At 63.0% G+C, this 25448-nt stretch overlaps 1 protein-coding gene and 1 long non-coding RNA gene across 2 annotated transcripts; both read right to left on the bottom strand.

Annotated features, from left to right (window-relative positions):
* Positions 1–343: 343 nt before the first annotated feature.
* Positions 344–25227, bottom strand: ATXN2L (ataxin 2 like; the record flags this gene model as incomplete). The annotated part of the gene is made up of 14 exons (XM_088538137.1): positions 344–433; positions 1373–1577; positions 2794–3021; positions 3093–3214; positions 3318–3447; positions 3978–4165; positions 5515–5587; positions 5671–5820; positions 5911–5980; positions 6713–6749; positions 14013–14191; positions 23794–23885; positions 24864–24988; positions 25074–25227. Coding segments are annotated over 14 exons (1803 nt in total), but the record flags the coding sequence as incomplete, so codon positions are not given.
* Positions 6932–7236, bottom strand: LOC148591075 (uncharacterized). Its single transcript, XR_015914199.1, has 3 exons — positions 7216–7236; positions 7069–7136; positions 6932–6981 (listed from the first exon to the last, which is right to left on the bottom strand). It is a non-coding gene; the product is annotated as an uncharacterized LOC148591075 (long non-coding RNA).
* Positions 25228–25448: the final 221 nt, after the last annotated feature.

Below are 25448 nucleotides of genomic sequence, written 5' to 3'. Positions count from 1 at the left end.
GCCCCCGCGGCGGCTCCGATTGTTCGAGTTAACGGGGACATGGGGGGGGGGGACACCGGGATTTTGGGGGGGGGGGGGGACACCGGGATTCTGGGAAGGGACCGGGACAAAGCGGAGACCGAATCGCGACCCTCTGCTCCCCCCCCCAACCGCGGCCGCCTGTTGTTTCTCCTTCCGGCTGTTGCCGCTTTTCCGCCTGTTGCGTCGCTCTCGTTTCTCCCCTCAGTTATAAATAACAGGGAATTAAAACTGGGGGGGGGGGGGTTGGATGGGGGTTGGGGGGGGGGGCAAAGCGGGTGTTGCCCCCCCCACCCCCCCCCGGCCGCCTGTTGGAGCCGGCGGGCGCCGCGTCAGGCGGCCGCTGCGTCAGGCGGCCGCGGGCGTCAGTTCCCCGGCGGGTGGAACGGGAGCTGCTGGGACGGGTGTGACTGGACTGGGGGGGAGGGGGAGCGATGGTTGTTGGGGGGGGGGTGTTGGTTGTGGGGGGTTGTTTCCCCCTACAACCGCCACCCGTTGTAACCTGCAGCTACAGCCACCAGGTACAACCAACCCCTGCGACAGCTCGCCACAACCACCCCTACAACCACCTACAACAACCTACAACCACCCCTACAACTACCCCCTACAACCACCCCCTACAACCACCTACAACCGCCACCTACAACCGCCATCTACAACCACTACCTACAATTGCGCCCTTCATCCACCCCCAACCACCCCTTACAATCAGCACCTACAACCGCCCCCTACAACCACCACCTACAACCGCCCCCTACAACCACCCACAACAACCGCCTACAACCACCCACAACAACCGCCTACAACCGCCCCCTACAACCACCACCCACAACTGCCCCCTCCAACCACCCACAACAACCTCCCGCTATAACCACCCACCACAACCGCTCCCAGAACCGCCCCCCCGCCGCTACACCCGGAGCCCGCAGCCACCCCCTACAACCGCCCCCTACAACCACCCACCCCAACCACCACCTTCAACCTCCCTCTACAACCACCTGCCACAACCACCCCCTACAACCGCCCCCTACAACCACCTGCCACAACCACCCCCTACAACCACCCCCTACAACCACCCACCACAACCACCACCTTCAACCTCCCTCTACAACCGCCCCCTACAACCACCCACCACAACCACTCCCTACAACCGCCCCCTACAACCACCTGCCACAACCGCCCCCTACAACCACCTGCCACAACCACCCCCTACAACCACCCACCCCAACCACCACCTTCAACCTCCCTCTACAACCGCCCCCTACAACCACCCACCACAACCGCCCCCTACAACCACCCGCTACAACCGCCCCCTACAGCCGCCCCGGTCGCTACAGGCGGCGCCCCGGCTCACCTTGGTGGTGCCCGATGTAGGTGTAGGGGGCGGGGCCGTTGCCCCCCAGCCCCCCCACCCCGCTCTGGGGCACCCCGGCCTGGGGGGGCCCCCCGTGGCCCTGGGGGGGCGGGGGGGGCGGGTGGAGCAGCATCACCTGGGGGGGGGGGTGGGGGGCGCCGGGGTGGGGGGGCGGAGCCGCCGGGAGCCCCGTCTGCACGTGGGCCTGGGGGGGGCGGGGACAACAGCCCGTCAACACCCGGAGCGACAGGCGGACGCACAGGCGGCCCCGCAGCTGTTGGCGCTACCCGTTTCCTGTATCGCATCCACCCCCCGCCCCGACACTTGCTGTCACCCGTTGCGTTTGTCACCCGCTACTGCCTGACGCCCGGTTGTCCCGTAGCGTCGCGGCCCTGTCACCCGCTGCGTCCGTCGCCCCTTTGCCCCTTAGCGCTGTCACCCGTCGCCCCGCACACCCGTCGCCCCGCACACCCGCCGCCTATTGTACCTGTCACCCGTTGTGCTCGTCCCACCTGTCACCCCATTGCATCCGTCACCCCATTACACCCATCATGCCCATCACACTGACGCCATCACACTGTCACCCATCACATTGTCACCCCATCACACCCGTCACCCCATTATACCCATCACCCAGACACCATCACACCTGTCACTCCTCTCACCTGTCACCCCATCCCACCTGTCACCCCATTATACCCATTGCCCATTGTAGCTATCACACCGTCACCCCTCACACCCACCACCTATTCCACCTGTCACCCATTGTGCTTATGCCACCTGTCACCCCATCCCACCCGTCACCCCATCCCACCCGTCACCCATCGCATTTGTCACCCCATCCTGTCACCCTATCCTGTCACCCATCCCATGTGTCATCCCATCCTGTCGCCCCATCCCACCCGTCACCCATCGCATCCGTCACCCGTCACATTTGTCACCCATTCCACCCGTCACCCCATTGCATGTGTCACCCCATCCTGTCACCCCATCATATCCGTCACCCCATCCCACCCGTCACCCATCCCAACTGTCACCCCATCCTACCTGTCACCCCATCTCACCCGTCACCCATAACATTTGTCACCCATCCCACCCGTCACCCCATTGCATGTGTCACCCCATCCTGTCACCCCATAATATCCGTCACCCCATCGTATATGTCACCCATCCCAACTGTCACTCCATCCTACCTGTCACCCCATCTCACCCGTCACCCATCACATTTGTCACCCATCACATTTGTCACCCATCCCACCCTTCACCCCACTGCATGTGTCACCCCATCCTACCTGTCACCCCATCCTACCCGTCACCCATCCCACCCGTCACCCATCGCATCCGTCACCCATCACGTTTGTCACCCATCCCACCCGTCACCCCATCGCGCCCCCCTCCGTCACCCCGTCGCACCGCCGCACCTGGGTGACGTGGGCCATGCCGCTGTAGCCGTGCTGCAGCTGTTGGTGCGCGTGGATGGCGTAGACGGCGGCGGCGGCGGCCGCCGGTTGTGCGAAGCCGCCCTGCGGCGACTGTGCGCCGGCGCCGCCGGTGATGGCGGGGGGTGTCGCCGTCAGCGCCGCCGCCGCGTGGTACAACCCCTGCTGCTGTTGCGCCCCGCCCAGGTGCGGCGGTTGCCCGGCCTGGTGCTACAGGCGGCGGTTGTCAGCCGCGCGGCCTCGTCACCCGGTCCCCCGCGCACACCCGCGTGCGGCTGTACCTGCACGGGGCTGGGGGCGGCGTGCTGCGCCGGCTGTTGGCTCCCCGTCGGCGTGGTGGCGGGTTGTGGCTGGTGCGGGTGTAGCGGGGCGGCGTGGTGGGGGTACGACTGGTGCACGGTGGCTGCGGGGCGCCGGCGTCAGCGCCGCCGCGGGTGACAACCGCGCGCGACAGGCGGCGCCGCGGGTGACAACCGCGCGCGACAGGCGGCGGCGGGGGTACTCACCATAGAGCGTCTGGGGCGCGGGCTGCTCCGTCGGGGGGTACTGGGGGGCGGAGGACGAGACGATGGTTGGGGGGTGGCTGCCTGACGCCATCATCCGGGGGTTGCTCTGGAGCATCGGGGCGAAGACCGGCTGTAGCGGAGAGGGGTCGCTGGGAACGGGGGGGGCGCGCGCGGCTGTAGCGCGGCCGCCGCCGCTCGGCCTGTTGCCGCTCAGCTTGTGCCGTGTCACCCCACTCCACCGCCCCTTCCGGCTGTAGCACAACCGCTGCCGACTGAACTGCCCCTCGGGCGACTGTTCTGCAACCACTGACTCGGCTGGAAGCCCCTTTCCTCGCCAGACAGCCTGGGAGCGCCTGTAGCGCCTCCCCACGTTGTTGCACCACCACCTCTTCTACCTGTAGCCTCGTCCGACTGTAGCAGCGGAATCCATGTACAGCAGTGACCCCCCCACCCGCATCACAACCATTTGCACGTCCAACTGTACCCCCTCCTGTCTGACTGTAGCGCATCACACGCTCTAACGATGCCTCCGACTGTACCACCCCCTACCCGTCGCGTCACCCGGCCGCGCGTCTCTCGTCCGCCTGTTCAGCCCAGGGAACCGGCCCCCGCTCGCCCTCCCCGCCGGCGGCTGTAGCCCCCCGCCCCGTCCGCCTGTACCTGCGAGGGGTAGTGCGCCATGGGCTGCATCATGGCGGGCTGCCCGGCGAACTGTTGCGGGTTGTAGGAGATGTAGGACGAGTAGGGGGTAGCGGCCACGAGGGGGGGTCCGGCCGCCGCCGCCGCCTGCATGATGGGGGGCGCCGAGGCCGCCTGATGCTGCTCCGAGCGCGGGGGGGGCAGCGAGCCTGGGGGCAACAGGCGGCAGCGGGTGACAAGGCGCACGGGGGTGTTAATGGGGGAACAGGTAGCGGGGGGTGACAAGGTGCAGGGGGGTGTCAATAGGAGGAAAAGCGACGGGGAGTGACAAGTTGCGTGGGGGTGTCAATAGAGGGACAAGCGGCAGGGGGTGACAAGGTATGTGGGGGTGTTAATGGGGGGACAGGCGGCAGGGGGTGACAAGGTGCAGGGGGTGACAAGGTGCAGGGGGGTGTCCATGGGGGAACAGGCGGCAGCGGGTGACAAGGTGCACGGGGGCGTCAATAGGAGGACAAGCAAGAGAGGGTGACAAGTTGTATGGGGTTGTGAGTAGAGGGACAGGCGGCAGGAGGTGGCAAAGTATGTGGGGGTGTTAATGGGGGGACAGGCAGCGGGGGGTGACAAGGTGCACGGGGGTGTTAACAGGGGGACAGGCAGCAGCGGGTGACAAGGTGCATGGGGGTGTCAACGGGGGAACAGGCGGTGGGGGTGACATAGTGCATGAGAGTGTCAATAGGGGGACAGGCGGCAGGGGGTGACAAGGTGCAGGGGGTGACAAGGTGCACAGGGGTGTTAATGTAGGGACAGGCGGCAGCGGGTGACAAGGTGCACGGGGGCGTCAATAGGAGGAAAAGCGACGGGGGGTGACAAGTTGCATGAGGGTGTTAACGGGGGAACAGGCAGCAGGGGGTGACAAGGTATGTGGGAGTGTTAACAGGGGGACAGGCAGCAGCGGGTGACAAGGTGCATGGGGGTATCAATGAGGCAACAGGTGGCAGCGGGTGACAAGGCGCAGGGGGTGTCCATAGGGGGACAGGCAGTGGCAGGTGACAAGGTATGTGGGGGTGTTAACAAGGGAACAGGCGGCAGCAGGTGACAAGGTGCAGGGGGTGACAAGCTGCAGCGGGGTGTCCATGGGGGAACAGGTGGCAGCGGGTGACAAGGCGCACGGGGGTGTCAACAGGGGGACAGGCAGCAGGGAGTGACAAGTTGCATGGGGGTGTCAACAGGGGGACAGGTGGCAGCGGGTGACAAGGTGCATGGGGGCGTCAATAGGGGTACAGGCGACAGGGGGTGACAAGGTATGTGGGGGTGTTTGTGACAAAACAGGTATCAGGGAACAGGCGACAGTCGTGGAGGGGGTAGTTTGGGAAGCTACAGGCATCAGAGGGGTGACAAGTCACACAGAGCTGTTCAGAGGCTACAGGCATCAGGAGGGCTACAGGCATCAGGAGGGCGACAGGCTGGGTGCGCTTGTAGCTGGAGCCCGCTAAGGCAGGTACAGGCACCAGGCGGGTGACAGGCGGTTGTAGTGGGGGGGGCAACAACCGGCGCTCACCTTTAGCCCCCCGGTACTTGCCCTGCTGCCCGGGCACCGAGTTGGACACGGGGTAGGGGTACATCTGCGGCGCCTGTTGGAGGAATACAAGCGGACGGAGGGTCACCCGCCGCCGGCGCGGCTGTGACGCCGCCGGGTGTGCGCGACCCCCCTCACCTGCACAGCCGGACTCATGTGGATCTGAGGTATGTACGAGATGTACGGGGGGCCGTAGACGCCCGCCTGTCCCGGCGCCGCCAACACCGGTACAGCCGGCGCCGAGTGTGTGCGCGGGCCGGGTGACGTGGGGGTGCTCGCGGCCTTGTTCTGCGCGGGGAAAAGGGGGGAAATGGGGTGAATGGGGAGGACAACAGCGCGCCGGCGTCACCCGGGCAGCGCGGACAGGCGGCCGCTCACCACCGCCAACAGCGTCTTGGAGGGGTTGAACTCCTTGGCGTTGGGGTTGAGCGTCGACTTCTTCACCTGCCTGCGGGGTGACAAAGCGGGGCCGGGTGACAAATGGGGCCGGGTGACAAATGGGGCCGGTTGACAAATGGGGCAGGGTGACACAATGGGTGAGGGATGATGCAATGGGGAATGGGTGACAAATGGGGTGGGGTGACACAATGGGGTGGGGTGACAAGGTGGGGTGACACAATGAGGGAGGGGTGACAAATGTGGCAGGGTGACAGGATGAGATGGGGGTGACACAATGGGGTGGGGGTGACACAATGGGAGAGGGGTGACAAATGTGGCAGGGTGACAAACAGGGCAGGGTGACACAATAGGGGAGGGGTGTCACATGGGGTGGAGTGACCAGATGGGGTGACAAATGGGGTGGGGTGACAAGATGCAGTGGGGTGACAAATGGGGGAGGGTGACAAAGGGGGTGACAAATGGGGTGGGGTGACAAGATGCAGTGGGGTGACAAATGGGGGAGGGTGACACAATGGGGTGACAAATGGGGTGGGGTGACAAGATGCAGTGGGGTGACAAATGGGGGAGGGTGACAAAGGGGGTGGGGTGACAAAATGAGAGATGGGTGACAAACAGGGTGGGGGTGACACCATGGGGGGGTGACAAACGGGGTGGGGCGACAAAAAGGGCAGGGTGACAAAATGAGGGGTGACAAACGGGGTGGGGTGACACAACGGGGTGCGGGTGACACCGAGGGTACCCCCCGCCCATTGTCACCCCCCCGGCGCCGCCTGTCACTCACTCCGAGACGGGACCCTCCTCCTTGTCGTCGCCGTCGCCTTTGGCCCCGCCCCCGGCGGGGGGGGAGGGGCTCCCGGCGGGAGCGGGGGGGGCGGGGCCGCCCTCCAGCTCCTCCCCCGCGGGGGGGAGGGGCGGCGGCTCCGCCCCCGCGGGGGGGTCGTCGGGGGCGGGGGGGAGGGGCGGCTTGGGCGCCCCGCCCCCTTCCCCGCCCCCTTTCCCATCGGCCTCCCCGGGGGGGGGGGCGGCCTCGGGGGGGCCGCTGGGCTGGAGCTGTCGGGGGGCGGGGCCACAAGTTGGAGGGGGGCGGGGCCAGCGACCCCGCCCCCTCCCATAGTGACCCCGCCCCCCTTTGCACACCTTAAACTGGGCCCCGAATTTCCGCAGCTCCTCCAGCTGGTTCCGCTGTTGCTCCGACTGTAGCGCGGCTGTAGCGGGGCGGACAACACCCGAAGTGAGGGGGGGAACACCCCAAATCCCCCCCCATTCCCCCCCGTTGTCACCCACCTTTTCCGGGTGTTTTCGGCGCTTCCGGCGGCTCCTTGGGCGGGTCCTTCGGGGAGGCCCCGCCCCCTTTGCCCCCCTCCCCTCCCCCCCCCGGCGCGGGGGGGGCGGCCTTGGCGGGGGGGGGGGAGGAGGGGGCGGGGCCCGGGGGCTCCGGGGGGGGGGGCGGCTCCGGCGGGGGGGCCCCTTTGGGGGAGCGGGGGGGGAACAGGCGGCCACCTGGGGGGGGGGACACGGAACGGTGACAAACGGGGACAAATTGGGGAGAAACGGGGAGAAAATGGGGATAAATTGGGGAGAAATGGGGAGAAATTGGGGAGAAATGGGGAGAAACGGGGAGAAATTGGGGAGAAACGGGGAGAAATTGGGGAAAAACGGGGAGAAACGGGGATAAATTGGGGAGAAACGGGGAGAAATTGGGGAAAAACGGGGAGAAACGGGGACAAATCGGGGGGAAATGGGGAGAAAGGGGGAGAAATGGGGAGAAACGGGGAGAAATTGGGGAGAAATTGGGGAGAAAGGGGGAGAAATTGGGGAAAAACGGGGAGAAACGGGGATAAACAGGGACAAATTGGGGAGAAAGGGGGAGAAATGGGGACAAACAGGGACAAATTGGGGAGAAATTGGGGAAAAACGGGGAGAAATGGGGAGAAATTGGGGAGAAATTGGGGAAAAACGGGGAGAAATGGGGACAAATTGGGGAGAAATGGGGACAAATTGGGGAGAAAGGGGGAGAAATGGGAACAAATGGGGAGAAACGGTGACAAACGGGGGGAAATTGGGGGGAAATTGGGGGAAATGGGGACAAATCGGGGAAAAACGGGGAGAAACGGGGACAAATTGGGGGAAAATTGGGGGAAACGGGGAGAAATTAGGGAAAATGGGGAGAAATGGGGATAAATTGGGGAGAAATGGGGACAAACGAGGACAAATTGGGAAAAATTGGGGAGAAATTGGGGGAAACGGGGACAAATCGGGACAAATTGGGGACAAATGGGGAGAAATGGGGATAAACAGGGACAAATTGGGAAGAAATAGGGAGAAATGAGGATAAATTAGGGAAAAACAGGGAGAAACGGGGACAAATTGGGGAAAAATGGGGAGAAACGGTGAGAAATGGGGACAAATTGGGGAAAAACGAGGACAAATTGGGGAGAAATGGGGACAAATTGGGGGAAATGGGGACAAATTGGGGGAAATGGGGACAAATTGGGGACAAACGGGGAGAAATTGGGGGGAAACAGGGACAAAGGGGGAGAAACAGGGAGAAATTGGGGGAAATGGGGACAAATTGGGAAGAAATGGGGAGAAACAGGGATAAATTAGGGAGAAATGGGGAAAATAGGGAGAAATTGGGAAAAACGGGGAGAAATTGGGAAGAAATGGGGAGAAACGGGGAGAAATGGAGACAAATTAGGGAGAAATGGGGACAAACGGGGAGAAATTGGGAAAACCAGGGAGAAATTGGGGACAAATTGGGGAGAAACGGGGCAAACAGGGATAAATAGGGACAAACAGGGACAAACGGTGACAAACGGTGACAAATTGTGTCGTGTCACCCCCACCCACCACCCCGACCTGTCCTCACCTTGGGGGGGGGGGGACACGGAACAGTGACAAACAGTGACAAAGGGTGACAAAAGGGTGACAACGGGGACAAACGGTGACAAATAGAGACAAAGGGTGACAAATAGTGACAAATAGGGACAAATGGTGACAAAACAGTGACAACAGGGAGAAATGGTGACAGAGACAAACGGCGACAAATAGAGACAAAGAGTGAGAAATAGTGACAAATAGGGACAAATGGTGACAAAACAGTGACAACAGGGACAAATGGTGACAAATAGAGACAAACGGTGACAAATAGGGACAAATAGTGACAAATAGGGACAAATGGTGACAAAGAGGGAGAAACGGTGACAAAGAGACAAATGGTGACAAATAGAGACAAATGGGGACAAATAGGGACAAATGGTGACAAATGGGGACAAATTGAAACAAACAGTGACAAACGGAGACAAATGGTGACAAATAGAGACAAATGGGGACAAACAGGGACAAACGGTGACAAATGGGGACAAATTGAAACAAACGGTGACAAACGGAGACAAACGGTGACAAATAGAGACAAAGAGGGAGAAACGGCGACAAAGAGGGAGAAACGGTGACAAACGGTGACAAATAGAGACAAATGGTGACAAATACGGACAAAGAGGGAGAAACGGTGACAAAGAGGGAGAAACGGTGACAAATAGAGACAAATGGGGACAAATAGGGACAAATGGGGACAAACAGGGACAAACGGTGACAAATGGGGACAAATTGAAACAAACGGTGACAAACGGAGACAAACGGTGACAAATGGGGACAAACGGTGACAAATGGGGACAAACGGTGACAAATTCCATCGCGTCCCCCCCCCCCCCCCCCACTCCTCACCTGGGGGCGGGGCCACGGCGCCGTCGGGGGGGCGCCCCCCCCCCGGGGCTGCCACCGCCTTCCCCCCCCGCAGGGGGCGCTGGGACTTGGGGGACATCCGGGAGGGGCCTGGGGGGGGGGACAAGGACGCGGTGTCACCTCCCCCTCCATTGTCACCCCCCCATTGTGTCACCCCCCCCGGGTGTCACCTCCCCCCCCCGGGTGTCACCCCCACCCCATTGTGTCACCCCCCCGGGTGTCACCCCCACCCCATTGTGTCACCCCCCCGGGTGTCACCCCCGCCCCATTGCGTCACCCCAACCGGGTGTCACCCCCTCCGTGTCACCTTCTGCCCCATTGTGCCACCCCCCCGTGTCACCCCCATTGCGTCACCCCCCGCCCCACTGTGTCACCCCCACCCCGTGTCACCCTGTTGTGTCACCCCAGTGTCACCCCCCCGTCATTGTCCCCCCCGTTGTCACCCCCCCATCACCTCCCCAGTGTCACCCCATTATGTCACCCCAACCTGTGTCACCCCGTTGTGTCACCCTCCCCGCTGTTGTGTCACCACCCCCGTTGTGTCACTCCCCCCCTGGTGTCACCCCCCCATTGTCACCCCCAACCAGTGTCACCCCATTGTGTCACCCCCTCTGGGTGTCACCCCCCCATTGTCACCCCCCCAGTGTCACTCCCCCTGTTGTCAACTCATTGCGTTACCCCCACCCATTATCAGCCCCCCAGTGTCACCCCATCATATCACCCCCACCCATTGTCACCCCACCGTGTCACCCCCACCCGGTGTCACCCCACTGTGTCACCCCCCCATTGTCACCCCCCTAGTGTCACCGCCCCCCCCAGTGTCACCCCATCGTGTCACCCCCCCAGTGTCACTCCCCCTGTTGTCAACTCATTGTGTCACCCCCACCCATTGTCACCCCATTGTCACGCCCCCGGTGTCACCCCTTCATTGTCACCCCATCGTGTCACCCCCCCCATTGTCACCCCATTGTGTCACCCCCACCCATTGTCACCCCATTGTCACCCCCCTGGTGTCACCCCTCCATTGTCATCCCATTGTGTCACCCCCATCCCGTTGTCACCCCCCCATTGTCACCCCCCCCCGGTGCCACCCCCCGTTGTCGCCCCATCGTGTCACCCCCCCCCCCGTTGTCACCCTCCCCATTGTCACCCTCCATTGTCACCCCCCCCGTTGTCACCCCTATCCCGTTGTCACCCCCCCCGGTGTCACCCCCCCATTGTCACCCCATCGTGTCACCCCCCCCGTTGTCACCCTCCCCGTTGTCACCCCCACCTGTTGTCACCCCCCCCGTTGTCACCCTCCCCGTTGTCACCCCATTGTGTCACCCCCGCCCGTTGTCACCCCCCCATTGTCACCCCATTGTCACCCCCCATTGTCACCCCCCCCATTGTCACCCCCCATTGTCACTCACCGCCGTTGACGCTGTCCCCGTGGTGGGGGGGGGCGGCGGCCCCGCGGGGGGGGGGCAGCGACGAGGCCCCGCCCCCCCGCCCCCCCCCCCGCGCGGGGGGGGCCGCAGCGGCCGCCCCCCCCCGCGGCCCCTCCCCCCCGCGGGGCCCCCCCCTCCCGGAGCCGCTGGGGGAGGGGCGGGAACTTGGGGTCCCTGCGGAGAGAAACGGGGGGGGGGTTAAAATGGGGGGAAACGGGGGGAAAACGGGCAAAAAGGGGGGAAATGGGGGGAAACGGGCAAAAATGGGGGGGAAATGGGGGGAAAATGGGCAAAAAGGGGGGGGAAACGGGGGGAAAATGGGCAAAAAGGGGAAAAATGGGGGGAAAACGGGCAAAGAGGGGGGAAACGGGGAAAATGGTCAAAAATGGGGGAAATAGGGTGAAAACGTGGAAAAATGGGGGAAATGGGGGGAAAATGGGCAAAAAGGGGGGAGAAATGGGGGGAAATGGGCAAAAAGGGGAAAAATGGGGGGAAAACGGGCAAAGAGGGGGGAAACGGGGAAAATGGTCAAAAATGGGGGAAATAGCGTGAAAACGTGGAAAAATGGGGGAAATGGGGGGAAAATGGGCAAAAACGGGGGAGAAATGGGGAGAAATGGGGGGAAACGGGGAAAAGGGGGGAATGGGGGGAAACGGGGGGAAAACGGGCAAAGAGGGGGGAAATGGGGGGAAACGGGCAAAAACGGGGGGGAAATGGGGGGAAAATGGGCAAAAAGGGGGGGGAAATGGGGGGAAAATGGGGGGAATGGGCAAAAAGGGGGGAAATAGGGGGAAACGGGGGGAAAACGGGCAAAAAGGGGGGAGATAGGGTGAAAATGTGGAAAAATGGGGGAAATGGGGGGAAAATGGGCAAAAAGGGGGGGGAAATGGGGGGAAAATGGGCAAAAAGAGGAAAAATGGGGGGAAAACGGGCAAAGAGGGGGGAAATAGGGTGAAAACATGGAAAAATGGGGGAAATGGGGGGAAAATGGGCAAAAAGGGGGGGAAATGGGGGGAAAATGGGCAAAGGGGGGAAATGGGGAAAATGGTCAAAAATGGGGGAAATAGGGTGAAAACGTGGAAAAATGGGGGAAATGGGGGAAAATGGGGAAAAACGGGGGAGAAATGGGGAGAAATGGGGGGAAACGGGGAAAAGGGGGGAATGGGGGGAAATGGGGGGAAAACGGGCAAAAAGGGGGGAAATGGGGGGAAAATGGGCAAAAAGGAGGGGAAATGGGGGGAAAATGGGCAAAAACAGGGGGGAAATGGGGGAAAAATGGGCAAAAACAGGGGGGAAATGGGGGGAAAATAGGCAAAAAGGAGGGGAAATGGGGGGAAAATGGGCAAAAACAGGGGGGAAAATGGGAGGAATGGAGGAAACGGGGGGGAAACGGGGAAAATGGGCAAAAGTGGGGGGAAAATGGGGAGAAATGGGCAAAAATAGGGGGAAATAGACAAAAATGGGGGGAAATGGGGGAAGTGGGGGGAAAATATGGAGAAAGGTGGCAAAAATGGGGGAAATGGGGGGATATGGGGGGAAAGGGGGAAAAATAGGGAGAAATGGGGAGAAACGGGGGGAAAATGGGCAAAAATGGAGCAGGTGTGCAACACAGGGAATAGCGGGTGTGACACCGAGTGGGTGTGCGACACACGGACTGGGTGTGCGACATTGAGCGGGTGTGTAACACAGGGAGCGGGTGTATGATGTGGAATGGATGTGCGACACACGGAACAGGGTGACGCGAGGACCGGGTGTGCGACGCAGGGACTGGGTGACACAGGGACTGGGTGACACAGGGAGTGGGTGACATGGGGAGCGGGTGTGAGACACAGAGACGGGGTGACACAGGGACCAGGTGACACAGGGACCGGGTGACATGGGGAGCGGGTGACACGGGGAGCGGGTGTGCAACACACGGAACAGGGTAATGCAAGGACCGGGTGTGTGACACAGGGACCGGGTGACACAAGGAGTGGGTGACACAGGCACCGGGTGACACAGGGACCGGGTGACACAGGGACCGGATGACACAGGGACAGGGTGACATGGGGACCGGGTGACACAGGGACTGGGTGACACGGGGAGCGGGTGTGCGACACAGGGTAATGCGAGGACCGGGTGTGTGACACGGAGCGGGTGACGCAGGAACCGGATGACACAGAGACCGGGTGACACAGGGTCTGGGTGACACGGGGAGCGGGTGTGCGACACAGGGTAATGCGAGGACCGGGTGTGCGACACGGAGCGGGTGACACAGGAACCGGATGACACGGGGACTGGGTGACACAGGGAGCGGGTGACATGGGGAGCGAGTGACACGGGGAGCGAGTGACACATGGAGTGGGTGACATGGGGACTGGGTGACATGGGGAGCGGGTGACACATGGAGCGGGTGACACGGGGAGCGGGTGACACGGGGAGCGGGTGTGCGATACAGGGAGCGGGTGACACAGGGACCGGGTGACATGGGGACCGGGTGACAACAGGGAGCGGGTGACACGGGGAGCGAGTGACACATGGAGTGGGTGACATGGGGACTGGGTGACAACAGGGAGCAGGTGACACGGGGAGCGGGTGTGCGATACAGGGAGCGGGTGACACAGGGAGCGGGTGACACGGGGAGCGGGTGACACATGGAGCGGGTGACACGGGGAGCGAGTGACACATGGAGGGGGTGACACGGGGAGCGGGTGACACAGGGACCGGGTGACACGGGGAGCGGGTGTGCGATACAGGGAGCGGGTGACACAGGGATCGGGTGACACAGGGACCGGGTGACAACAGGGAGCGGGTGTGCGACACATGGAGGGGGTGACACGGGGAGCAGGTGACACGGGGAGCGGGTGACAGAGGGACTGGGTGACACGGGGAGCGGGTGACACCCGGCACAGGGCGCGCGTCAGGCGGCGCACCGCGGGGCCGGCTGTCGGGTGACGCCGCTGTGCCGCTCCTCCTCGCTGCGCCCGTCGTCGTTCTCCATGGCGACGCGCTGCCTGTACTGGGGACTGGCCTCGATCTCCCGGGCCAGCTGGGCCGCGCGGGCCTCGCGCTGCCGGAACGCCTCCGAGTTGTCCTTCTCCAGGGGTACCCTGCAACAGGCGGACAACAGTGTGACCCGGGTGTCACCCAACACCCGGGGGTGTCACCGCGCGCAGCCGGAACGCCTCCGAGTTGTCCTTCTCCAGGGGGACCCTGCGACAGGCGGACAACAGTGTGACCCGGGTGTCACCCAACACCCGGGGGTGTCACCGCGCGCGGCCGGAACGCCTCCGAGTTGTCCTTCTCCAGGGGGACCCTGCGACAGGCGGACAACAATGTGACCCGGGTGTCACCCAACACCCGGGGGTGTCACCGCGCGCGGCCGGAACGCCTCCGAGTTGTCCTTCTCCAGGGGGACCCTGCGACAGGCGGACAACAGCGTGAGCAACAGGCGGACAACAGGGTGAGGTGGGTGTCACCCAACACCCGGGGGTGTCACCGCGCGCGGCCAGAACGCCTCCGAGTTGTCCTTCTCCAGGGGGACCCTGCGACAGGCGGACAACAGCGTGAGCAACAGGCGGACAACAACGTGAGCAACAGGCGGACAACAGCGTCAGCCGCGCGCACCTCGCGCTGCCGGAACGCCTCCGAGTTGTCCTTCTCCAAAGGGACCCTACGACAGGCGGACAACAGCGTGAGCAACAGGTGGACAACAGGGTGAGGTGGGTGTCACCCAACACCCGGGGGTGTCACCGTGCGCGGCCGGAACGCCTCCGAGTTGTCCTTCTCCAGGGGGACCCTGCGACAGGCGGACAACAGCGTGAGCAACAGGCGACAACAGGGTGAGGTGGGTGTCACCCAACACCCGGGGGTGTCACCGCGCGCTGCCGGAACGCCTCCGAGTTGTCCTTCTCCAGGGGGACCCTGCGACAGGCGAACAACAGCGTGACCAACAGGCGGACAACAGTGTCAGCCGCGCGCGCCTCGCGCTGCCGGAACGCCTCCGAGTTGTCCTTCTCCAGGGGGACCCTGCGACAGGCGGACAACAGGGTGAGCGACAGGCGGACAACAGTGTCAGCCGCGCGGGCCTCGCGCTGCCGGAACGCCTCCGAGTTGTCCTTCTCCAGGGGGACCCTGCGACAGGTGGACAACAGCGTGAGCAACAGGCGGACAACAGGGTGAGCGACAGGCGGACAACAGTGTCAGCCGCGCGGGCCTCGCGCTGCCGGAACGCCTCCGAGTTGTCCTTCTCCAGGGGGACCCTGCGACAGGCGGACAACAATGTGACCCGGGTGTCACCCGACACCCGGGGGTGTCACCGCGCGCGGCCGGAATGCCTCCGAGTTGTCTTTCTCCAGGGGGACCCTGCGACAGGCGGACAACAGCGTGGGCAACAGGCGGACAACAGTGTCAGCCGCGCGCGCCTCGCGCTGCCGGAACGCCTCCGAGTTGTCCTTCTCCAGGGGGACCCTAAGACAGGCGGACAACAGTGTGAGCAACAGGCGGACAACAGCATGAGACGGGTGTCACCCGGCACCCAGGGGTGTTACCACGCGGGCCTTGAATTCCCGAACACCTCCAAGTTGTCCGTCTCTAAAAGGACCTTGCGACAGGCGGACAACAGCGTGAGTGACATGCGGACAACAGTGTGACCTGGTTGTCACCCAGCACCCAGGGGTGTCGCCACATGCATCTCTGAGCTATCCTTCTCCAGGGGGACCCTGCGACAGGCGGACAACAGTGCGAGCGACAGGCGGACAACAGCGTGACCTGGTTGTCACCCAGCACCCAGGGGTGTCGCCGCGCGCATCTCCAAGTCATTCTTCTCCAAAGGGACCCTACAACAGGTGGACAACAGCATGAGCGACAGGCGGACAACAGTGTCAGCCGGGTGTCACCCGACACGCAGGGGTATTGCCATGTGAGTCTCTGAGTTATCGTTCTCCAAGGGGAGCCTACGACAGGCGGACAACAGCGCGAGCAACAAGCGGACAACAGCGTGAGCTGGGTGTCACCCGGCACCTGGCGGTGTCACCACGTGTGGCCGGAACGCCTCCGAGTTGTCCTTCTCCAAAGGGACCCTGCGACAGGCGGACAACAGCACGAGAGACAAGCGGAAAACAGCGCGAGCCGGGTGTCACCCGGCACCTGGGGGTGTCACCGCGCGAGCCTTGCGTACAACAACATGAGAGAGGTGTCACCAGGCACCCAGGGGTGTCACCGCGCACAACTGGGGGACAACAGCGTGAGCCGGGTGTCACCGGGCACCCGGGGGTGTCACCTGTCCGCCAGGTGTTCAGCGTGGGGACAGCGTGACCGAGGGTGTCACTGTGCACCCATGTACACCCTGTTGGGACAGCGCAACTTCAGTGTGTCACCATGGGAACAGTATGATCCGAGGGACACCGTGGGGACAGCGTGACCCCAGTGTGTCACCATGTACCCCCGTGTGTCACCGCAGGGACAGCGCGACCCAGGGGACAGCACAACCCGGGGGTCACCACATGCCCGGGTGTCACCACAGCGTCACCGTGTCCCCGTGTCACTGTACACTCATGTGTGTCACCGTGGGGACAGCGTGACCTGGCTGTCACCATGGCGACACGATGGCCCCGGGTGTCCCCAAACGTGTCACCGCGTCCCTAAAGCGTGTCACCGGATGTGTCACCGCATCTCCGCCTGTTTCACCGTATCTCGGGGGGCCGCTGTACCCCCGGACGGGTCAACCTACCCCCACGCGTGTCAACACATTCCCGGATGCGTCACCGCGTCACCGCGCCTGTGTGTGTCACTGTGTCCCCAAATGCGTCACCACGCGTCCGGGTGTGCCAACGCGCTCCCAAAAGGTGTCACCGCGTCTCCGGTTGTGTCACCGGGTCTCCGGTTGTGTCACAGTCACCCGTAGACGTGTCCCCATGTCCCCATGTCCCCCTCGTGCGGCTCCCAGATGTGTCCCCATGTGTCCCCCTATGTGTTCCTGACGTGTCCCTCACTTGTCCCCACATGTCCCTCGTGTCCTTATGTGTCCCCTGTGTCCCTAATGTGTCCCCATGTGCTCCTGACGCATCCCACATGTCCCGTGTCCCACGTGTCCCCACGTCCCCATGTGTCCCTCATGTCTCGTGTCCCCTGTGTCCCTACGTGTCCCTCACATGTCCCCTGTGTCCCATGTCCCTCCTGTGTCCCCATGTGTCCCTTACATGTCCCCACATGTCCCTTACATGTCCCCATGTCCCGTGTCCCCATGTGCTCCTGACGTGTCCCTCACATGTCCCTGTATGTCCCGAGTCCCCACATGTCCCTCACGTGTCCCCACGTGTCCCTTGCATGTCCCCATGTGTCCCCATGTGCCCCTGAAGCGTCCCTCATGTCCCCACATGTCCCCTGTGTCCCCATGTGTCCCTCACGTGTCCCCACGTGTCCCTTGCATGTCCCCATGTGTCCCTACGTGTCCCTCACATGTCCCCTCTGTGTCCCATGTCCCTTATGTGTCCCCATGTGTCCCTTACATGTCCCTGTGTCCTCAAATGTCCCCATGTGTCCCCATGTGCTCCTGACGTGTCCCTCACATGTCCCCACGTGTCCCTTGCATGTCCCCATGTGTCCCTACGTGTCCCTCACATGTCCCCTCTGTGTCCCATGTCCCTCATGTGTCCCTGTGCATCCCTCACATGTCCCCATCTGTCCCTTACGTGTCCCCGTGTCCCCACATGTCCCCATGTGTCCCCATGTGTCCCTCACATGTCCCCACATGTTCCTTGCATGTCCCCATGTGTCCCTTGGGTCCCTCACGTGTCCCCTCTGTGTCCCATGTCCCTTATGTGTCCCTGTGCATCCCTCACATGTCCCCACGCGTCCCTTACATGTCCCTGTGTCCCCACATGTCCCCATGTGTCCCCATGTGCTCCTGACACGTCCCTCATGTCCCCTGTGTCCCCACGTGTCCCCACGTGTCCCTTGCATGTCCCTGTGTCCTCAAATGTCCCCATGTGTCCCCATGCGCCCCTGACGCGTCCCTCATGTCCCCACATGTCCCCTGTGTCCTCACGTGTCCCCATGTGTCCCTTACATGTCCCTGTGTCCTCACATGTCCCCACGTGTCCCCATGTGCTCCTGACACGTCCCTCATGTCCCCTCATGTCCCCTCATGTCCCCACGTGTCCCCATGTGTCCCTTGCGTGTCCCATGTCCCTCCCATCCGCCACATGTTCCTTGCATGTCCCCATGTGTCCCTTGTGTCCCTCACGTGTCCCCTCTGTGTCCCATGTCCCTTATGTGTCCCCATGTGTCCCTCACATGTCCCCATGTGTCCCTCACATGTCCCCATGTGTCCCCATGTGCTCCTGACGTGTCCCTCACATGTCCTCGTATGTCCCAAGTCCCCACATGTCCCTCACATGTCCCCACGTGTCCCTTGCATGTCCCCATGTGTCCCTTGGGTCCCTCACATGTCCCCTCTGTGTCCCATGTCCCTCATGTGTCCCCATGTGTCCTTCACATGTCCCCATGTGTCCCTTACATGTCCCTGTGTCCTCAAATGTCCCCATGTGTCCCCATGTGCTCCTGACACGTCCCTCATGTCCCCTCATGTCCCCACGTGTCCCCACGTGTCCCTTGCGTGTCCCATGTCCCTCCCATCCGCCACATGTTCCTTGCATGTCCCCATGTGTCCCTTGTGTCCCTCAAGTGTCCCCTCTGTGTCCCATGTCCCTCATGTGTCCCCATGTGTCCTTCACATGTCCCCATGTGTCCCTCACATGTCCCCGTGTCCCCACATGTCCCCACATGTCCCCATGTGTCCCCATGTGCTCCTGACGTGTCCCTCACATGTCCCCACGTGTCCCTTGCATGTCCCCATGTGTCCCTTGGGTCCCTCACATGTCCCCTCTGTGTCCCATGTCCCTCATGTGTCCCCATGTGTCCTTCACATGTCTCCATGTGTCCCTTACATGTCCCTGTGTCCTCAAATGTCCCCATGTGTCCCCATGTGCTCCTGACACGTCCCTCATGTCCCCTCATGTCCCCACGTGTCCCTTGCATGTCCCATCTCCCTCCCATCCGCCACATGTTCCTTGCATGTCCCCATGTGTCCCTTGTGTCCCTCACGTGTCCCCTCTGTGTCCCATGTCCCTCATGTGTCCCCATGTGTCCTTCACATGTCCCCATGTGTCCCTTACATGTCCCTGTGTCCTCAAATGTCCCCACGTGTCCCCATGTGCTCCTGACATGTCCCTCATGTCCCCTCATGTCCCCTGTGTCACCACGTGTCCCCATGTGTCCCTTGCATGTCCCATGTCCCTCCCATCTGCCACATGTCCCCATGTGTCCCCATGTGCCCCTGACGCGTCCCTCATGTCCCCACATGTCCCCTGTGTCCCCACGTGTCCCCATGTGTCCCCAGGTACCCCCGACGTGTCCCTCGTGTGTCCCCACGTGTCCCTACAAATCCCTCACATGTCCCCACGTGTCCCCACGTGTCCCTGTGTCCCCCCGTGTCCCCACGTCCCCTACGTGTCCCTCTGTCCCTTATGTTCTCTTATGTCCCTGCGTGTCCCCTCATGCCCCTGCATGTCCCTTACGTGTCCTCGTGTCCCCACGTGTCACTCCTGTCCCTGCATGTCCCTCACGTGTCTTCATGGCCCCACGTGTCCCCATATGTCCCCGTGTCCCCATATGTCCCCATGTCCCTCACGTGTCCCCATACGTCCCCATGGCCCCGTGTGTCCCTACATGTCCTTTACGTGTCCCCATGTGTCCCCATAGCCCCCATGTCCCCCACATGTCCTTTATGTGTCCCTATATGTCCTTCATGTGTCCTTACGTGTCCCTCATGTGTCCCCAAGTGTCCTTCTACCCTCACGTGTCCCCACGTGTCCGTGGCCTTGTGTCCCCATGTGTCACTTGTGTCCCCACATGTCCCTCACATGTCCCCACATGTCCCTCACATGTCCCTGCATGTCCCCGTGTCCCTCACATGTCCCCATGTCCCCACGTGTCCCCAAGTCCCTCATGTGTCCCTGCAGGTCCCTGTGTCCCCCCCGTGTCACCCACGTGTCCCTGTGTCCCCATCCCATGTCCCCCTGTGTCACCCCTGTGTCTCCCTGTCCCCATGTCCTATGTCCCCTCATGTCCCCCACATGTCCCTGCGTGTCCCTCGTGTCCCCATGTCCCCCCATGACCCTCACATGTCCCCACATGTCCCCATGTGTCACTCACATGTCCCCCACGTGTCCCTATGTCCTCACATGTCCCCCCATGTCCCCACGTGTCCCTCACATATCCCTGCATGTCCCCGTGTCCCTCACATGTCCCCATGTCCCTGCGTGTCCCCATGTGTCCCCATGTGTCCCTGCAGGTCCCTGTGTCCCCCCATGTCACCCACGTGTCCCTGTGTCCCCGTCCCATGTCCCCCTGTGTCACCCCTGTGTCTCCATGTCCCCATGTCCTATGTCCCCTCATGTCCCCCACATGTCCCTGCGTGTCCCCATGTCCCCCCATGTCCCTCACATGTCCCCACATGTCCCCATGTGTCACTCACGTCCCCCACGTGTCCCTATGTCCTCACATGTCCCCACGTGTCCCTCCTGTGTCCTCATGTCCCCTCGTGTCCCCTGTGTCCCTCACATGTCCCTGCGTGTCCCTCGTGTCCCCATGTCCCCCCATGTCCCTCACATGTCCCCACATGTCCCCATGTGTCACTCACGTCCCCCACGTGTCCCTATGTCCTCACATGTCCCCACATGTCCCTCCTGTGTCCTCATGTCCCCTCGTGTCCCCCTGTGTCCCTCACATGTCCCTGCGTGTCCCTCGTGTCCCCATGTCCCCCCATGACCCTCACATGTCCCCACATGTCCCCATGTGTCACTCACATGTCCCCACGTGTCCCTATGTCCTCACATGTCCCCACGTGTCCCTCCTGTGTCCTCATGTCCCCCCATGTCCCCACGTGTCCCTCACATGTCCCTGCGTGTCCCTCGTGTCCCCCCATCTCTCTCACATGTCCCCATATGTCCCCCCATGTCCCTCACGTGTCCCCATGTGTCACTCACGTATCCCCCCCGTGTCCCTGTGTCCTCACATGTCCCCACATGTCCCTCACATGTCCCTGCGTGTCCCCACGTGTCCCCAAGTCCCTCATGTGTCCCTGCAGGTCCCTGTGTCCCCCCCGTGTCACCCACGTGTCCTGTGTCCCCGTCCCATGTCCCCCTGTGTCACCCCTGTGTCTCCATGTCCCCATGTCCTATGTCCCCTCATGTCCCCCACATGTCCCTGCGTGTCCCTCGTGTCCCCATGTCCCCCCATGTCCCTCACATGTCCCCACATGTCCCCATGTGTCACTCACATGTCCCCCCCGTGTCCCTATGTCCTCACATGTCCCCACGTGTCCCTCCTGTGTCCTCATGTCCCCTCGTGTGCCCATGTGTCCCCACATGTCCCTGTGTGTCCCTCGTGTCCCCATGTCCCCCCATCTCGCTCACATGTCCCCATATGTCCCCCCATGTCCCTCACGTGTCCCCATGTGTCACTCACGTATCCCCGTGTCCTCACATGTCCCCCCATGTCCCCACGTGTCCCTCACATTTCCCTGCATGTCCCCGTGTCCCTCACATGTCCCCATGTCCCCGCGTGTCCCCAAGTCCCTCATGTGTCCCTGCAGGTCCCTGTGTCCCCCCGTGTCACCCACGTGTCCCTGTGTCCCCGTCCCATATCCCCCTGTGTCACCCCCGTGTCTCTGTGTCCCCCCACGTCCCCGTGTCCTATGTCCCCCCGTGTCCCCATGTCCCCTGTCCCCCCATGTCCCCCACGTGTCCCTTGCGTCCCCGTGTCCCCCCATGTCTCTCACATGTCCCCACGTGTCACTCATGTCCCCCACGTGTCCCTGTGTCCTCACATGTCCCCACGTGTCCCCGTGTCACCCACGTGTCCCCTCGTGTCCCCGGGTGTCACCCACGTATCCCATGTCTCCCTGTGTCCCTGTGCCACCCATGTGTCCCTGTGTCTCCGTGTGCCCCGTGTCCCCTGTCCCCATGTCCCCCCGTGTCCCCATGTCCCCCCATGTCCTCCAGTGTCTCCGTGTCCCCCCCTCCATGTCCTTGTGCCTCCGTGTCCCCTCATGTCACCTATGTGTCCTCAAGTGTCCCCATGTCCCACTGTGCCCCCACGTGTCCCATGTCCCCCTGGTGTCCCCCATGTCCCCCAGTGTCACCCACGTGTCCCTGTGTCTCCGTGTCCCCATGTCCCCCGGGGTCTCCGTGTCTCCTCCATTAACTTGTGTCCCTCATGTCCCCCCATGTCACCCTATATCCCCATGTGTCTCCGTGTCCCCAGGTGTCACCCACGTGTCCCCATGTCACCCATGTGTCCTCAAGTGTCCCCGTGTCCCCCCGTCCCCGGTGTCACTCACGTGTCCCCGTGTCCCTCTGTGTCACCGTGTCCCGTCCCCCCGTGTCCCCATACTGTCCCCATGTCCCCTGGTGTCACCCACGTGTCCCCATGTCCCCCCACGTCCCCAGTGTCATCCACGTCCCCCCATGTCACCCGGTGCCACCCCCGTGTCCCCGGTGTCACCCACGTCCCCCCATGTCCCCATGTCACCCGCTGTCACCCCGTGTCCCCAGTGTCACCCACGTGTCACCCGTGTCCCCGGTGTCACCCCCGTGTCCCCCTGTGTCACCCACGTGTCCCCCGGTGTCCCCCACGTGTCCCCATGTCCCCATGTCACCCGGTGTCACCCCCGTGTCCCCCGGTGTCACCCACGTCCCCCTATGTCCCCATGTCCCCATGTCACCCGGTGTCACCCCCGTGTCCCCGGTGTCCCCCAGTGTCACCCCCGGTGTCCCCCGGTGTCACCCACGTGTCCCCATATCCCCATGTCACCCGGTGTCACCCACGTGTCCCCCGGTGTCACCCACGTTCCCCCCATGTCCCCATGTCACCCGGTGTCACCCCCATGTCCCCATGTCCCCATGTCACCCGGTGTCACCCCCGTGTCCCCGGTGTCACCCACATGTCCCCTGTGTCACCCACGTGTCCCCCGGTGTCACCCGGTGTCACCCACGCGTCCCCATGTCCCCACGTCACCCGGTGTCACCCCCGTGTCCCCGGTGTCACCCATGTGTCCCCCACATGTCCCCATGTCCCCAGGTGTCACCCGGTGTCACCCCCGTGTCCCCTGATGTCACCCCCATCCCCCCATGTCCCCATGTCACCCAGTGTCACCCCCGTGTCCCCCGGTGTCACCCACGTCCCCCCATGTCCCCATGTCACCTGGTGTCACCCCCGTGTCCCCCGGTGTCACCCCCGGTGTCCCCCGGTGTCACCCACGTCCCCCCATGTCCCCATGTCACCCGGTGTCACCCCTGTGTCCCCCGGTGTCCCCGTGTCCCTGGTGTCCCCCACGTCCCCCCATGTCCCCATGTCACCCGATGTCACCCACGTGTCCCCGGTGTCACCCAGTGCCACCCACGTCCCCCCATGTCACCCGCTGTCACCCCCGTGTCCCCATGTCACCCGGTGTCCCCCGGTGTCACCCACGTGTCCCCCCCCATGTCCCCGTGTCACCCGGTGTCACCCACATCCCCCCGTGTCCCCATGTCACCCGGTGTCACCCACGTGTCCCTGGTGTCCCCCACGTCCCCCCATGTCCCCATGATGTCACCCACGTGTCCCCCCCATGTCCCCGTGTCCCCCGGTGTCCCCCGGTGTCACCCACGTGTAGGCCGCCAGGCTGCTGTCGTAGGTCGTCTTCACCCCGTAGGTCTCCTCGTTGAACTTGAACATCTCGTTGGGGTCCCAACCGTTCGACTGACAACAACCGACAACAACCCCCCATTAACCAACACCCATTAACCAACCCCCTAATCAACAAAAAACACCCATTAATCAACAAAAAGCCTCATAAATCCCCAAACCGGTGTCGTTATCCAACACCCCCTTCGTTACCACGTCACCATTTCCCCCCCTGGTGTTTTCACCCCTCCATTTTCACCCTCTCCGGGTGTTTTTCCACCCCCTCCCCGGTTTACTTCCCCTCTCCGGGTGTATTTCACCCCCCACTGACTGTTGCTTCTCCGATTGTATCATCCCCCTCCTTAATGTTTCCTCCTCCGTCCGGCAGTAGTTTTTTCTCACCTGGGTCTACAACCCCCTATCCCAGTATACAACCCCCCTTACCAGGTGTATTTTCTCTCTCCAGGTGTATATTTCCCCCTGCCGGGTGTATATTCCTCCTACCACCGGGTGTATTTCCCCCCTCCGGGTGTACAACCCCCCTGCTGCTGGGTGTATTTCTCCCCGCCGGGTGTACATCCCTCCCCCTTGGACACACAACCCTCTCTCCGGGTGTACACCCCCTCCGGCTGTATATCTGCACCTGACGGGTGTACACCACCCCCTCGCGGGGGGGGCATCTCCCCCTCCAGGTGTACAGCCCCCCGCCGGGTGTACAACCCTGCGCGGGGGTGCCTGTCCCCTTGTCCTCCCACGTTGCCGCCTGTACCCCTGCATGGCTGCCTGTTCCCCATATTGCCGCCTGTCCTCACATCCCCCCATGTCCCCGCCTGTCCCCCCGCGCCGCCGCCTGTTCCCCTGTCCCACCTGTCCCCCACGCGCCGCCTGTCTCCCCGCACCGCCTGTCCCCTTGTCCCTCCCACTCCCCGCTTGTCCCCCTGCACCGCCGCCTGTTCCCCCGTCCCACCCGTCCCCCATTCCCCCCCATGTCTCCGCCTGTCCCCCCCTCACGTGTCCGCCTGTTCCCCGCCCCACGTCCGCCTGTTCCCGCACCATGTCACTGTCCAGCTCGTAGTCGTCGCTGGCGCCGTCACCGCCGTCCCAGCGCTGTAGCACCTTCTCGCGGTGTTCCCCGTTCAGGCGCCAGCCCAGCGCGATGGCCGAGTCCGTGAACTTGTCTGCGCGACAGGCGGCGCCGTCACCCTCCCAACACCCGCACAGGTTGTACCCCCCACCCCGGACCACCGCCGCCGCCTGACGCACCCTTGGTGGCGTAGTTGAAGTCCACGTTGCGGAAGCGGACGAGGGTGACGTCGGCCGCCTTGAACACCATCGTGTCCACGATGTCCTCGCGCCGCGGCGGCGCCGCCGCCTGTTCCGCGCTCCGCCTGTGCACGGCGTCCACCGCCAGCTCGAACTGTTGGGGGGCGCGCGGGGGGGGTCAGCGGGTGTGCGTCACCCCTTGTGTGTCACCCCTCCACATTGTCACCCCTTGTCACCCGGGAGGCTGACGGGTGTGCGTCACCCCTCCATGTTGTCACCAGCGGGGCGGCCGGGTGTGTGTCACCCGTATTGTCACCCGCTGTCACCGGAGAAGGTGGCTGGGTGTGCGTCACCCCTCCGCACTGTCACCCATTG

Source organism: Tinamus guttatus, unplaced genomic scaffold (assembly GCF_059628265.1).
Source record: "Tinamus guttatus ecotype Peru unplaced genomic scaffold, ASM5962826v1 Tinamus_guttatus_pri_ptg000928l, whole genome shotgun sequence".
In the NCBI taxonomy this organism is placed as follows: Eukaryota; Metazoa; Chordata; class Aves; order Tinamiformes; family Tinamidae; genus Tinamus; species Tinamus guttatus.
This window is presented reverse-complemented; position numbering and strand designations above follow the sequence as displayed.